This window comes from Mastigoproctus giganteus, chromosome 6 (genome assembly GCF_048544385.1).
Source record: "Mastigoproctus giganteus isolate SK-2022 chromosome 6, ASM4854438v1, whole genome shotgun sequence".
In the NCBI taxonomy this organism is placed as follows: domain Eukaryota; kingdom Metazoa; phylum Arthropoda; class Arachnida; order Uropygi; family Thelyphonidae; genus Mastigoproctus; species Mastigoproctus giganteus.
In genome coordinates this window covers 98,497,611-98,513,199 of record NC_143580.1, presented here as the reverse complement: position 1 = coordinate 98,513,199, position 15,589 = coordinate 98,497,611, and the positions used below count along the sequence as shown (strand labels likewise).

At 36.3% G+C, this 15,589-nt stretch overlaps 1 protein-coding gene across 2 annotated transcripts in view; it reads left to right on the top strand.

Moving 5' to 3' along the window:
• The window catches only part of LOC150084471 (uncharacterized), a 1,198,120-nt gene that overhangs the window by 903,768 nt on the left and 278,763 nt on the right, over positions 1-15,589 (top strand). For both annotated transcript variants that reach the window (XM_090376097.1, XM_090376096.1), the window contains one exon: positions 9,645-10,722. In XM_090376097.1, coding sequence (XP_090232223.1) covers positions 9,645-10,722 — 1,078 coding nt within the window. The remainder of the gene's footprint in view (positions 1-9,644; positions 10,723-15,589) is intronic.

The window sequence follows — 15,589 nt, the reverse complement described above, 5'->3', positions numbered from 1 at the left end:
GCTTAATCTTTGTAAAACTGAAATTGAGCGTAATAACATTGAAATGTTCCCATGTTTTTCTGATTTTGTTAATAGCAGTAATATTGACATTTTACAATTTAAAGATATCATTGCCACCCACCTGACAATGCTAATTAAGAATTTTTCCAAACGATTTCATGTTTCTCCAGAAAAAAAGTTGTATTGGGTTCGTGATCCCTTTGCTTTTGATATTTCTTCATGCCCTGAAATTACTATTGAGCAAAAGGCAGATCTTATCAACCTGTTTTGTGATGAAGCATTACGTGCTTGTTTGAACATTACAACTTGCGAAAAATTTTGGCTTTCTCTTCGAGACGAGTATCCAGAATTATCAAAAGTGGTGATACAAACATTGCTATCTTTCGGGTCTACATATTTATGTGAGATTGGTTTCTCAAAATTAACAGCTATAAAAACAAAACAGCATTCCAGACATGAGCCAGAAGATGACATGAGATTAGCAATTTCAAATATTGAGCCAAATATGGACCAAATATTATTAGTTATTGGCTCATCCTTCTCATTAATTGTTTTGTTTTTAATTTTTTATTGGTTTGTAATTTTAATTGAAGAATAAGAATTTGATTTGTTGTTTTTAGTGTATTCAATTAAACAATTATTTTAATTGTGTAAATTAAAAAGAAAAATGTTTTATTCCTTTCTCCGTACTCAAATAAAATTGTCTACTCTATAATTTATAAAATGTTATTTTTTCTCTAAAAATCTAGTCATCCCACCTCTGTATTTACATGGGGAGGTCGCGTCAATTTTATATTTAATAAAGGGGGTCACAAGCGAAATAAGTTTGCACGCCACTGGTCTAGTACAGCGTTTCCCAAACTTCTTTAGTCATAGAACAGTTTTCATCTCACAATATATTGCCGGAACACTTACGAAACACAAAGAACTGTATGTAATATTTTATTACATACGGCGCACTGTGCATCAGGAGTATCTTTATTTCCAACACATGTAAAGCTGAAATTCAAATAACTGTCATTATACTTTTGTTTTGGTCTTTTATTAATTTGTTCCTCCTTTTTCAATTTGGATTTTTGGAGAACAAAAGGCTGCGATTGTTCGACCACAGTTGCACTACTAGAAGTACTTTGCTTCTCGTTTTAAAGTTTAATTTTTCAGCCACAAATCCATGGTCATTTATTTTAATAATAGTATTTCGAAATATTGATAATTATCAAAAAAAAAATTTAAACAAGTGAGTTTAGTTATGATATCAGTTCATTTCCCCCTCTCCTTCAATCTATGTACTCCAGGCTAAATCGCATATTAGATCACTAGATTGCTACTTTTTTTTTTTTTTTTTTTGTAGATGGCCATGCATACTTTTCTTTGCAAAGCACGCCAAATAAAGTGTTCCAGGGTCTATTTCATTATTAGTCTATGCCAGTATATTAATAACCGAAAAAAAAAAAAAAAAAAATTGTTAAAAATTAAGTGGTGTCCTCTACAAATATGCAAAATTTATTTATTTTATTATTATTTTTTTTAATTATTAATTATGATTTTTCGCGGAACACAGTTTGAGAAACACTGGTCTAGGATAAGCAAGTCCTTGCCCATTTTGCCTTCTCGTTCACGATATGTTTTGACATTCAGAATAAAATTGTTGGCAAACCAATCTGTAAACACTTCTGGGATCATCCATCCATTTTTTTGCACTTGATGCCCCACAGGGAGGCTGTTGTTGTTGTTATTGGGTTTTAGGCTAATTAGTCCCTAAAGCCATATTGCTCCATATGTACTGTCTTTAATTGCATGAGTTCTGTGGTCGATTTTCTATTTTGCTGGACCAAAAACCATGGTTTCCAGGAGTTAAACAACCACGCCACCCTTGCATGAGACTGATTCACTCAACTATGTTGTGAAGAAGGCCCATAAAAATTCCCCTCATCCTTGCTCGTGGAAAAGACCTGGAGTTGAGCCCAGGTCTTTTCCACCTGGTGTGGGAAGGACATTTTTAGACCAACAGGGTTTTTCTTTGATTTTCCTATCAACATAATGCCAAAGCGTGAATACTATTAGCATTAGTGCAAACCATAGCTGTAACTCACTCTTTGCTCACTTTAAAACCGGGAGCAGCTGTTTCAGGTTGAGATGCAGGATATTTTCAAAGCAGTGACTTTCAGTTTACTCCTGTCTTGTCAGCACTGTGTATGTCATCTTTGGAATATTCTTCGCTTTTCATAAGATCAATAAACTTTTTTTTAAACGATTTTGCTGCAGCAAAATCACAAGATAAAATTTCCCCCTTCAATAAGAAGTTTTCTAATGCCATGTTTTAAAGTCTTTTAGCCAGACTGTACCAGCTTTAATATCTGGGGGACTGCCTAACTTTTTGTTAAATCCAGTGCATTTTCACACAACAAAGGTCCCAATATGGGTTCTTCTAAAGTTTGTCTGTGTTGAACCACGAATAAACAAAATTGTGACCCTCATGGGTAGCATGGTTGGTAGAGTTGTTGTCCTCCCCCACACCAAGTGCTAAAGAGTTTGAATCTCGTCAATGGCATGAGCAGTTTTTATGGGTTGTTTCACAGCTTGGCTGAGCTTGTAAGTTGCAGGTGAAGGCAACATGGCTTTTCCTCCCGGAAATTGTTATTTTTCGTCCAGCAAAGCTGAAAATCGACCATAGGACACATGCAGTTTACAGTGTACATGGATACAATACAGCCTTAATTGCTGATGCTCTGAAAACCCAACTACAAAAGCAACAAACATCTTCAAGGGATGGGCCATTAGCTATTATCATAGGTTTTTTTTTTTTTTTTTTGCATCATCATCTGAAACAAGTTTCAATACAAACTAAAATTTTTCTTTGTTGTTTTTAATTTCTGTTATGGTTGACTTTCCAACCTCTTAAAATCTTGCTAACGAAGACCTGCTTTCTCCCTTTCAAAGTTCTGTTTAAAATCTCAATCTTTGATTTAGCTGTTAAAAATTTCTGCTTACTTTTAAAAGATGAAAAGAAGACCATAACTACAGTACGGTAAAATAAAACTATGAATATTCAGAACCTCTTCATTCCCATCTAAACTTGTCGTTTTTCGGCATATCTCACTTGTGTTAGTTGCAATTTCTGCTAAGCTGTGTACGTAAGTGTACATTTATTTTTATTTTGCTAATCTGTGGATAATATTCCTCTGATTTTTGAGTATCCTTTAATTTTATTAATTGGTAAGGTAAAATAAAAGTATAACTTTGTGCTTTATATCTTCATTTTTATAGTGTGTATGTGATTTTTATAACCTGTGAACATTCCTCCGATCTTCGCTTATTATAATTGCCGTTTAATTGAATCAATATTCATTATGCAAACGTGATCACAATAACTGGCACTTAGGTGGTAGATGACTTTCATCAACCGGTGAAATACCACCACTTTGCTTATTGGAGGCTTGAAGTGGTGAAACCCATGTTTAGTCTCTAGAGTAAAGTTTCCGGCATCCCCCTCCCCCCATACGTCTCCTTCAACCCATGCACGGTACTAAGTACTATAGGTTTTGATCCCTTTCGTGTTTGGGGTTTTCATAAAAAAAAAAAAAAAAAAAAAACCATGTTTCTGATATTACTATAATGTCTTTTTGATGGCTAAACTATTGCTTCATATTCATCAATTTTATTGTACAATATTCCTAGAATTAATGTATTAGCAAGTGCAGTTGAAGCTCTTTATATAGTAGCCCCCTTTTTAATGTCCCAGCACATGTCAGCCCCAGCCTATTTCCCATACATCTGATGCTATTTTACCTTTATTGTAATGACCTTGAAATATAAATTAATTGTGTATAAAACCCCAAAACGTTCTACTACTCAAATCTTAATTTACTTTTTATTATTACATGTTTACATTTCAAAATGAAAGAATGCTAATTTATTGAAGTTAATGATAAGCTTGCAGACTGACTGGGAGAATCACCCATTGACAAAATGAAAGTAGCTGCAACTGGAAGTTCATTTCATTCCACTATATTGCATATGTAATATAGTGGAATTGATGAATATTTATGAATTCTGGTACTACTAAGTGAGTAGTTTTACTAATTGCAGTCAAAACAAAGATTTTACAAATTGTTGATAATTGGCATGTGTTTTAAGGCTGTCATTTCTAACTCTATCCTGTTAGTCATTCTGTAAAATTGAAAAACATTTGAAACATAGAGAAACTTAGAGAAAAGGAACTCTTGGAATAGCTAACAGCGATGTTTGCAAAAAAACACTTTCCTGTAAACGTAAATTTAAAACCTGAGACATTCTCGATTTGTTATTTGTCACAGAGAAATAAGCATGAAACTTTGCATGCTTATTTCTCTGTTAATCATGAGGAGCGGTCCAGTAATGGTGAAGAATTTTTGAGGATGGACATCATTACTGAAATATAGGGAAAGGTGTTTTGAAGACTATGCCGTACTGCAATGCTTCCCAAACTGGGGTCCGTAGACCAGTTCCAGGGGTCTGCAAAATGTTCAGAAGGTATTATGTGTTCGTAATACCTTCTGGTAATATGTGGTAATAGTAAATAGTGTTCATTTTCTTAAAAAATATACTGATAGAATCACATTGAATTTCATTATAGAACATTACTTACTTTTGATACGATTAGTATATACAGGGTGTTTCAAAAACATTGGTACAAATGTTTAGGGGAGGTAGGTAACATCTAAAGGAATGTGAATCGCATAGGAATCCATAACCGGAAATGTCACCGTAAGTCGGTAGCCACACGAAGGGCATGCATCGATATACGAACTGTGAGCTGGCAGACATGCACTTAGTGTATGGATTAGCAGAGGGCAATGGACGAGCCGCTCAACGAATTTATGGAGAACGCTTCCTAGACAGACGTGTACCGGACCACCGTTTGTTTGTGCGTGTGCATCAAAATTTGTGTGATTATGGGTCATTTAGAGGTAACAGGAGTAATGCGGGCAGACCACGTTCAACGCGAACTCCCACCATGGAAGAAAGTGTGTTGAATGCCATCCAAAATAATCCTACTACCATCACACATGCCGTTGCCTTAGGAGTGTCTCGTTGCAGTGTACAGCATATCTGGTACGACGATTCCTTACACTCCTTTCATCTCCAAAGGGATCAGTTACTGCTCCCCCAAGATCCTGCACGTGTGGCTTTTGTGCAGTGGTTTCTCCAAGAAAGTGTTCAAGACTTTCCAGCCTATGTTTTGTTCATGGATGAGGCTTATTTCACTCGGGAAGGCTTATTCAATCAGCACAATGCTCATGTGTGGGCTCACCACATCCCACACTGTGTGCCCCCATGCGGCACAACATCGCTTCACAATAAATGTGTGGGCAGGTATGGTCGGTGACTGCTTAGTCAGCCCATACCTGTTACCATCCCGCATGAACTCCGCTAAATATCGGATCTTTCTTGAACAAGTTCTACCAGGGTTAATTGATGGTGTTCCAGCAAATGTGAGACGCAACATTTGGTTTCAACATGACGGGGCGCCTGCCCATTATGGAAGGTGTGTTCGTGACCATTTGAACAGGCGTTTTGGGCGTCGATGGATTGGCCGTGGTGGACCCGTTGCCTGGCCCCCACACTTACCTGATTTATCAAGCCTTGATTTCTTTCTGTGGCAGGTGGAGACTTTCTGTGGAGATGGAAATGGATCTCGTGGCGAGACTCGTCTGCGCTGCTGCTACTGTCAAAGAAACTCCAGGTGTGTTCGACCATGTCTGCCAATCCATGCTGCGTTGGTGTCACACATGCATCACGTCTCATGGTGGAACCTTCGAGCATCTGTTGTAACATCATGAAATGCATCCATCTCGTACTCCATTGTTAATATTATGTCAAATAAATGTTTGCCACTAATTACTGTCTTGTGTCATTTCTGCTTCTTGTGCCTCTGCTACTACTTTTCCGTGACGTTTTCGGTTATGGGTTCCTGTGTGATTCCCATTCCTTTAGATGTTACCTACCTCCCCTAAACGTTTGTACCAATATTTTTGAGACACCCTGTATAATTGTATACATATTTCAAATTATTCATTCTGTGTATAGCAGATTGGTGATAAATAAAGTTATTATTCTATATCTGTATAAAAATAAGAATACAGTTGAGTTGTTTCACACATAAAACTTTGAAATTTCTTTTCAGAAAACCCACTGTTCATGTATATGACATGTGTGTTATTTAATCACACTTACTTGTGTTCTTTTTGTTTATTTATTTATTTATTTATTTATTTTAAGTGCAGCCTAACTGTAAAAGTGAATTAACTGCTAAAATAATCTGACAAAATGTGCTCTTTTAATGAAAACATTCTTTTCCACTGAAACCGGTTCCCCTGTCTATGGTTAGGCTTTGACATATGTGTGTATGTGCTAGATAGTACGAACCAGAGCTGTAATGCTCAATGTGTTCTGCGTTGATATCAATATTTGTAAAATAATAAGAGAAGTTTACCTCAATATAGCACGTAGAACACTTCCGTACGATACTCTCCAGAAATTAAAATGAAAAAATTGAAAAACTTACATAAGAGTAACAAATAATTTAAAAAATAATTAAAAATCAATGTAATGAAATTAACGAAAATCGTTTTGCAATTTTTTCGTTAATTTCGTTAAATTGATTTTTAATTGTTAAATTGAGTTTTATTGTGTTTAAATTGATTTTTAATTATTTTTTAAATTATTTGTTACTCTTATGTAAGTTTTTCATTTTAATTTCTGGAGAGCATCATACGAAAGTGTTCTACGTACTATATTTAGGTAAACTTCTCTTATTATTTTACAAAATAGATACTGTGCATCGGTAATTTTCAAATTCATTATTATTAGTATTTGCCATATAGTGGAAGTCACAGGCTTTTGCTGCATGGGCCAAAAAAAGTAAAACAAAAAATAATAAAAACTTATGTGCTTCCCTTCTCACATAGGTAAACTATCCAGTTGAACTTTGAATTTCTTCAAACTATCAGCCACAACTACCTATGAAAGCAGCTTGTTCAAATAATCAACAACCTGCTAGCTAAAATAAATCTTCCTGCTGTCTGATCTAATCCTTTATGCCATAGAATCAGTGTACTACCATCTTGTTTAATAGATATTCTGTACATAGTCTGAATTCTGAATTTGATTATATTATTACAATATTAAATATTGTAATAATAGCATTAAATGTTATTATTACAAAATTTTCTTTATTCTTTTGCCGAATTTGTGAACTGTCAATTAATGTCCTTTCAATATAATGACCAATTATCTCATTCCTCTGGTTGGGGAGGGGTCACTATTAAAAGCTTCAACTGTATATGTCTGCCTGTATATGTTCTCTTATTATGACATTGTTCATATAACTGCTAGTCCCATGAGGTCCCCACCAGCAAGCCTTATAATTACTCCCTGCCTTACTTTCCAGGCAGCTGCATTCACAAATAGAAGCACTGCAAGGATCAGTGCATGGTGGCCCTAGCAGCTAATGCACCATAAACACCGAAATCAAATTAAACCACTGCAAGGATCAATTTTCCCCCTGCTTGCATCTCCCATTAAACTATTCTGTATATTTCCCTACCCAAATTAGCATTTTTTTGGAGGATAATACACAGATGTAAGTATAAGTAGTATGCACAGGCATCTCCTGTTTTTTTCTCTTCACAGAGACTCTGTATACAGCCATCCTCGTATAACATCTGTTTACACTACACAAATTCGATCATACACGATTTATAAATAGGGGAACGATATCGTATATAACACGAACTTAATTCGCTTATGCACAATTCATCTTTGTGTTTACAAGAAATGGCAGTCCAATGCGGAATCACTCCAACTGAATGCAACATGATATAAATGAACAGAAGATTCGGAAAATGTATTTTTGTTTTTTATATCAGTGAAGGGAAAACTCATTTCGCCATACTGCATAAAAACCAACACAGTTCCTGCTATTGGTATTATCGCAAATGCAATTAGATTGAGTTTACTACCAGTTTATAACAGATTCTACTAGCAGAAATGCAAGTGGAAATTGTTTTTATTGTTTTATGGTAGTGACTTCCAGAGATGTGCTTTAGTAAAATGTGTGCTAGTGAGGTGTTAAAAGTGTCTCTGCTTTTATGGTGTTGTTTATTCAGTTGCTACACGCACCAGCTTTAGGTGTATCAAGCTTGCATCCTCATTTTGTAATTGTGCTTTATTCCCTAAAAATGAGTAAAATACATAAAAGGTGTGAAAAGGAAGTGCCCTGGTGAAGACACTACAGATTCAGAGAGAAAAAGGAAAGCAATATGGATAGACAGAGGTGGATTGGGTCAAAAATTCTTATCGGGAAAAATTTGTAGTGGCCTCATACTAGCTTTTATGGCTAAAATCACACCGTCCTCCATCGTTTTCTGGCCTCCGGTCCACTGGGGTTTCTCCAGTAAGGCTTATGGCCAGTCCGCCTCTGTCCATAGAGAAAAAAGTATGAAATTCTGAAACGCTTCGAGCAAAATGAAAGAACATGTGATATTGCACGTTCTACAGGCCTAAATGAGGCAACGCCAAGAATTAGAAAGAATGCAGAGAAAATAAAAACAACTTGCATAGATAAGAACAACTCAGTGTAATAAAATCCATTAGATCAAGACACAGAAAGGATTGGAAGAGATGGAATGGCTGCATCTGTTTGGATAGAAAATCAAACAAAGAACAAGTTTGCTTGCAATAGAAGTAAAAGCATTAGCAATATTTTATTATGATTATTTATTGTTTGGTAATGTTTTGGTTACAAATGTGTGTTTAATCTTGGATGGTCGGCACCTAACCCTATTTTTCCCATAGGGCCTGTTATTTATATTGCACGATTTTGCATTGCACGAGGGTTTATAGGAACACAACTACCGTGCTACACAAGGACTGACTGTACGTGCTGCCAGTAGTTCATATTATATGACTCCGATTTGCAGTTTATCCCATTCTAATGCATTCTCCCTCCCTCCCTCTCTCTCTCTGTCTCTCTCTCTCTCGCTCTGCTAAGAGCTCTTTCCTTTGCTCTAGTCTAAGGCATGGTTTTAGTTTAAATTAAAAACTACAGCACTACAGCTCACTACTATTACTGTTATACTAAAAGTATAAATACAAAAATACTGCATGACTATTCCCAATTTCAGCAACAGTATACACTTCTAAAATTACATTGTTTTTCATATATAAAATTTATAATTTATGGACTTAATGAATATACTTGCACACTTATTTTTACACATGAAGAATCACATAAAAGAATATTAAAGAATAAATCCACTACAAATTAAAAACAAAAACATGTCAAAAATATATTGAGGATAATTGGCATCTGCAACAACTTAGTCTCATTAGGTGTTTGCTTTTAATGCATAAAGACCTTGTTTCAAAAAACTGCTAATTGGAGAAGTTCTGACCTCTTTCTTCTGAGTGACAATTATTTGTTAACATGTATTAATCCCATCATCCAAAGACTATCAGTTTTTGGTGAACCCTTCTTATCTTTAAATATTATCAGTTGAATTAAATATGACAATCATTTGCACACATGCACGTGCGTGCACACACAAACAAAAGATAATCATTTGAAAATTACTCCTAAAATGATTATTTAATTTATTTAGGGACAGTGATGGAATGCTACCAACAGAAGCCAATACTCTAAACAACCAGAGGAATAATCCTTCACCTGCTACTTCTTTGAGTGCCTCGGTTAGTAGTGGACTCGCTGTTGTGAGCATTGGTAATAGTAGCATGAATGGAGGAGTTACTGCATCAAACATTCCTCAGTTGACTGGATCTACTTCTTATAATACCTACTCTGCCCTTAGTCCTTCGAGTAATGAGTTTGGGCTGAACAACTTAATGTTGGATATGCTTCAATCCACCTGGGATCTGGATAATGGTAGTGGTGGTGGTGGTGCTGCAGTTAGGGTGAATGAAAATATGTCCTCTAGTTTGTGTCCCATAACAACCAGTCCTACCCCTACCACAAACTGTACCTCAGGGAACAGTAGGGGTCCAGTGCAGGGACCTCAACAACCGACAACCAACAGTGCCTTCAGCACCGATCGCATGGCTAATAAAAACTCTCCATCTTCTCAGTCACCAGCAGCTCCAGGAAGAGCAACCCCGTTTACAAATGCCTTTGCCTTCAGTCCACTACAGGCTCAGCCTTCCAGCGGGAAAAGTTCACCTACCAGTGCCTCTTCAGCAGTGAAAAAGGGAGAGGAATTAACAAGTGGTGCAGAGCTCTCAGTTCTCAGTCCTACTAGTAGTATTTCTGGTCTAATGTCAGATAGCCGACCTAGTAGTCGAACTGCACATAAATTTCATAATTTGCTCACACAAGGATTAGAGGAAGCAGACTCTTCAGCTTCTAAAGGTTCATTAAGTGATGGAAATACAACCCCAAATAGTATATCAGATTGTGAAAGTAACTGTGCTTCAAGAATAAATCATTCTAATTCTGTAGATAATCTTAACAGTTCAACTGGAAATGAAAATGTTATTCTCCGAAAACTCCTTAATCAGGATGATGAAGAACTTGCAGATCTTGCAAACAAAACTAGAAGACTTAGTGATACAAAACTTAGTTCAATGCCTCTTCTTGATATTTGCAAAAGCGAAAACAGTGCTGATAGTCAGAAGAAAACTCTAGGCAATAGTAATAGCAGTGGTAGTAACAACATGCTTCGAAAGGTAAGTTCTGTTTGTCGTGTGTGTGTGTGTGTGTGTGTGTGTGTGTGTGTGTGTTGTGTGTGTGTGTGTGTGTGTGTGTGTGTGTGTACGTACAGTGCATGCACATGTGCATAAGAGTAGTATTTTTTTGGAAGCTTAGTAACACCTTTTGTATTTGCATTTCTGATTTTTTTATGCTTTTTTTTATCTTTGAATAGCTAAAATTAGGTTTATTGTGATATTAGTATTAATCATGGTATAAGGAAAGTAGAGGATGTCCCACTCAGGAAAAAAAAAAAAAAAACACCCCATACCTATGTCTTTCCCACAGGTTTATAATGTCTTCCTGTATGTTTATGTTAACAATAGATTAATAATGGCTCATGGGAAGATATAGGTTAATGTCTTCCCATAGGTTTATAATCCAGCAGACCCAAGTTGTATGGCTTCAACTGCCAATGGAGCAACTTACTAAAGAAAACTTTCTAGAGTTCAGTCTGTAATTCTTTTCCCTTAGTTTGAATTCATGCACCCTGCTTCTAGTGTCACTTAGCCCTCTGTGATTCAGTGTCATGGCTGCAACTGTCAGTGTTTCTGAATATAAAATTTGGACGAAGGTAAAGAAAGCCAACACGAGAGCCACAGGAAACTCCGGGAAAACTTATCAGGCAAAATCATTTCCCGCTACTGCAGTTTCTCCCTGCATTCTCTGTAAACAGATGGTGCGTGTTATCGATAGTGGCAAAAGAAGTCGACAACATTGTATTGATTAGTTGTTTATCATTATTAAAAGCAGATTATCGGTGTTAATGAATGTAATGCCTTTGCTGTTGAAATTTACTTACGGGTACACCATCCAGACTGCCTCAGGCCTTGGAATGTTTATCCCCCATTCTCGCTCTTCTAACCTGATAGCACAATGACTTCTACTGCCACTACCGATAACATGCACCATCTGTAGAAGTCTTTTTTGTATTGGGTTAAAACAGCAGGAGGGGGGGGATGAATACCCTAAGACTGAGTCAGTCTGGAGGGTGTACACATAAGTAAATTTCAACCGCAAAGGCATTGCACTCATTAACCCTGATAATCTACTTTTAAAAAACTAATCAATACATCGTTATCGACTTCTACTGCCACTACCGATAACACACACATCATCTGTTTGTCGAGATTGCAGGGAGAAACTACAGTAGTGGGAAACAATTTTGCCCGGTAAGGTTTCCCATGGTTCTCGTGTTGGTTTTCTTTACCTTAGCCAAAATTTGTTTTCCTGCTGTGCTGCCTAATTGTTGTACTGCCATATATTTACACTTCATGCAAACAATCTGAAAAACTAGACTGAAGTTTATATTTAATTTTAACTAGATAGTATGAATCAGAGCTGTAAAACTCAATATGTTCTACATTGATATTAATATTTGTAAATTAATAAGAGGAGTTTACCTCAATATAGTACGTAGAACACTTCCGTATGATACTCTCCAGAAATTAAAACGAAAAAATCGAAAACTTACATTAGAGTAAAAAAATATAATTAAAAACCAATTTATCGCAATTTAAATCAATTTAACACAATTAAAAATCAATATAATGCAATTAAAAAGAATCTAACAAAAATATTCAAAACTATTTTCCTTCCTGAAGCTGACAACGCTTCAGGAAGCTTGTCGTGATCACAGGAATTTTCATTTCTGTGATCACGACAAGCATTGTCAGCTTCAGGAAGGAAAATCGTTTTGAATATTTTCGTTAAATTCTTTTTAATTTTTAATTGCATTAAATTGATTTTTAATTGTGTAAAATTGGTTTTTAATTATTTATCTTTTACTCTAATGTAAGTTTTCAATTATTTTTGTTTTAATTTCTGGAGAGTATCATATGGAAGTGTTCTGCATACTATATTGAGGTAAACTCCTCTTATTATTTTACAAATTTAATTTTAACAGCAGGTGGTAGTTCTTTTTCTTCATTTCAGAAGTCACAGAGTATAAGAAATTGTAAGAATTTTATGAACTAATCCTTTTTTTTTTTGTGTGTGTGTGTTTTTTTCTGTGTGCATCTCTGAGCAGTGCACACAGGCTGCCAGAGCAGGTCATGGAGGTTTTCAATGATATATATAAGAATTTTGCTAGCAGAGACAAGGAGCTGATTATCCCTTACACCTTGAGTACTGCATACAGGTCTGGAGGCCTCCTTTTAGGAAGGATGTAGAGTTGCTACAATGAGTACAGACAAGGGCAGCAAAATTGGTGAGAGGAACAAAGGGATTCTCTTACCAAGAAAGGCTGAAGTTCTGCAAGTTGCAGCATCTCGAGACTAGGCACCTTCGAGGTAATCTGATCGTGGTGTATAAGGCCTTGAATGGTTTGAGCAGGCACAATGCTAACAGGATACTTCTGCTTGCTCACATTAACAACCTTATGGGGCATAGATTCAAATTTAGGAAAGACAGTTGTAGAATAGATGTGCGGAAATTTGCTTTTAGCCAGCGGGTAGTTGATTGCTGGAACACACTTCCATCTGTTGTGGAAGTTGATACCTTAAAAATAAATTTAAGGCTGAACTAGACAAACATTTGGGGTGACCAGATGGTGAAATGGCTAGGGTGTTTTTTTTTTTTTTTTTTTGGTCGATGCTGTATAAGCTTGCTTTCTTGCATCATGTGCCTCAACTAATGCTAGTATGGAACTAAAGGGATGTGGGAGGAGGAGCCTAATATAAACAAATACTTGCCTGAAGAATGGATAAACATAATTCTATTTTTAAAGATTTAGCAGGTAGTGATTTCCTTACTAGCTGCCTAGAAAAGTCTTGGAAAAAATGGTTGATATGCAGATATTGAGGATACCCTGCCTACCAACAAAATAACATATTTTGAGTTTTCTGAGTGCAAAGTTTTGTGAATATTTGGTTTGGACCAACAAAGTGGGCCTTCGTGTATTTATTTTAGCTGACTCGAAAACCTGTTGTGCACCAGCTGTTCTGCCATCTTTTGAAAAGCCTACCACTGACAGCTTGATAAGACTGGTCTTAACCTTCAAGGATCATTCTTCATTTATTCACTGACTAACTTGACCCTAGTATCCAACTAGCAGAACTTCATGAACTAAATACTGTGAATGAAGGCATGTTTTGGCTTTTAAAAATCTCAATTGTGAACAGTTTCATTTTGATGAAGGTGGCATGTCAAAAGAATGTCACAAGCAGTTTTGAAATAAATAGCTTATCCATCTCATTTTCCTCCTTAACATATTTGCTGCCACCTAAAATGCAAGAGAACTTTAATGTGACATAATTTTTGGAATATCAAAAAAAAAAAAAAAAAAACCCTATATTCAACATTCCCAGAATTCCAAAAATTTGTACATAATGGTTGAATTTAAAGTTTGGAATTCATTGCTAAAAGGGAACACTAACTTTTATTCTGTGCTGTACATTAAGGGCAAGTTACTGCTTTGGATAAAGGGATGGTTACGTGAAAGAAGACAGGGAGTGGTTATCAATGGGTACTGCTCTTCATGGACTAATATTATCAGTAGAGTTCCCTGGGGCCCAGTGCTGGGCCCATTGTTGTTTTCAGTGTTTACTAATGATATCGATGATGGTATATCAGGCTTAATGTCAAAATCTGCAGATAATACCAAAGTTGGCAGGATGGTTAACAACAGTAATGGTAGTATACCACTGCAACAAGATTTAGAAAAATTAATTCGATAGGCTGAGAAAATGGCAGTTGAGGTTTAACATTTATAGATGTAAGGTATTACATACAGGTAACAGTAATCTCAGAGTAACTTATCAACTGTGTGGAACTACACTCAGGGTTGTAGAAAATGAAAAAGACCTGGATAGGGCTTTTTCATTAAAGATATGAAGTTCTTTGTACAATACAGACATGCTGCCAGGACACTTGGCAGGGATTTTGTCAATGATATTTCAAAACTTGTCACTACTGCCAGTAGTAGTAATAAGGAGGTGATTATTCTTTTGTACAAGGCCATGATTAGTCTGCATCTAGTGTATTGTATACAGATCTGGGGCCTCACTTTAGGAAGATGTACATCTGCCGCAATGGCAACCAGATTGGTGAAGGGAACAAAAGGTTGCTCTTATCTAGAAAGGCTTCAGTTCTGCAAATGTCTGGAACCAGGTGCCTGCAAGGTGATCTGATTGATTGAGTTAAAGGAATGTGAATGGCATTCTTCCTCTGGCTGGGCGCCTCCGTAGCCAGGTGGGCAGGAGCAGCAGTGCGTGCACACGTTTCTTGATTAGACCGGGGTTCGAGCCCGTAACCACAAAATACGGAGGATGCGGAAAGGTCAGGGAATGACCACCACATATCCCCCGAGCAATATGTCCTTAGTTGCTAATGCTCCTAAAACCCAAATAACACACTTCCTCTTGCTGAGACTACACACACACATGAGGGGGCATAAATTTAAGTTGAGGAAGAATGGTTTCTGGATTGATGTGTGGAAGTTTCCCTTAAGCCAGTGAGTGGTTGATTGTTGGAATAGTCTTTCTTCTGTTGTGGAAGTGTATGGTTTTCACAAATTCAAGGAGAACTGGACAACTTCTAGGGTAAGGATGGGTGAAGTGTGAACGAGAGAGAGAGTGTTTCTCAATGTGTTTTTGCAAAAACTGAGTTCTCCGTTATTTTTTAATTATTTTTATTTTTTTCACTTTTGGAACGTTCTGCATATTTTTGTTAGCCAATTAGCCAGCTGGTGTGCTATGCTAGTCTACGTTTTTAAATAGAAACATGCCATTTGTACATAATTTCATTTTGTTTGTTTCGGTTGTGTAGTTTGAAGCTACTTGACAATATTCAGTAAAATTTCAGAAGACACATACATAATTTTTAAGACATTCACACGTGATATAC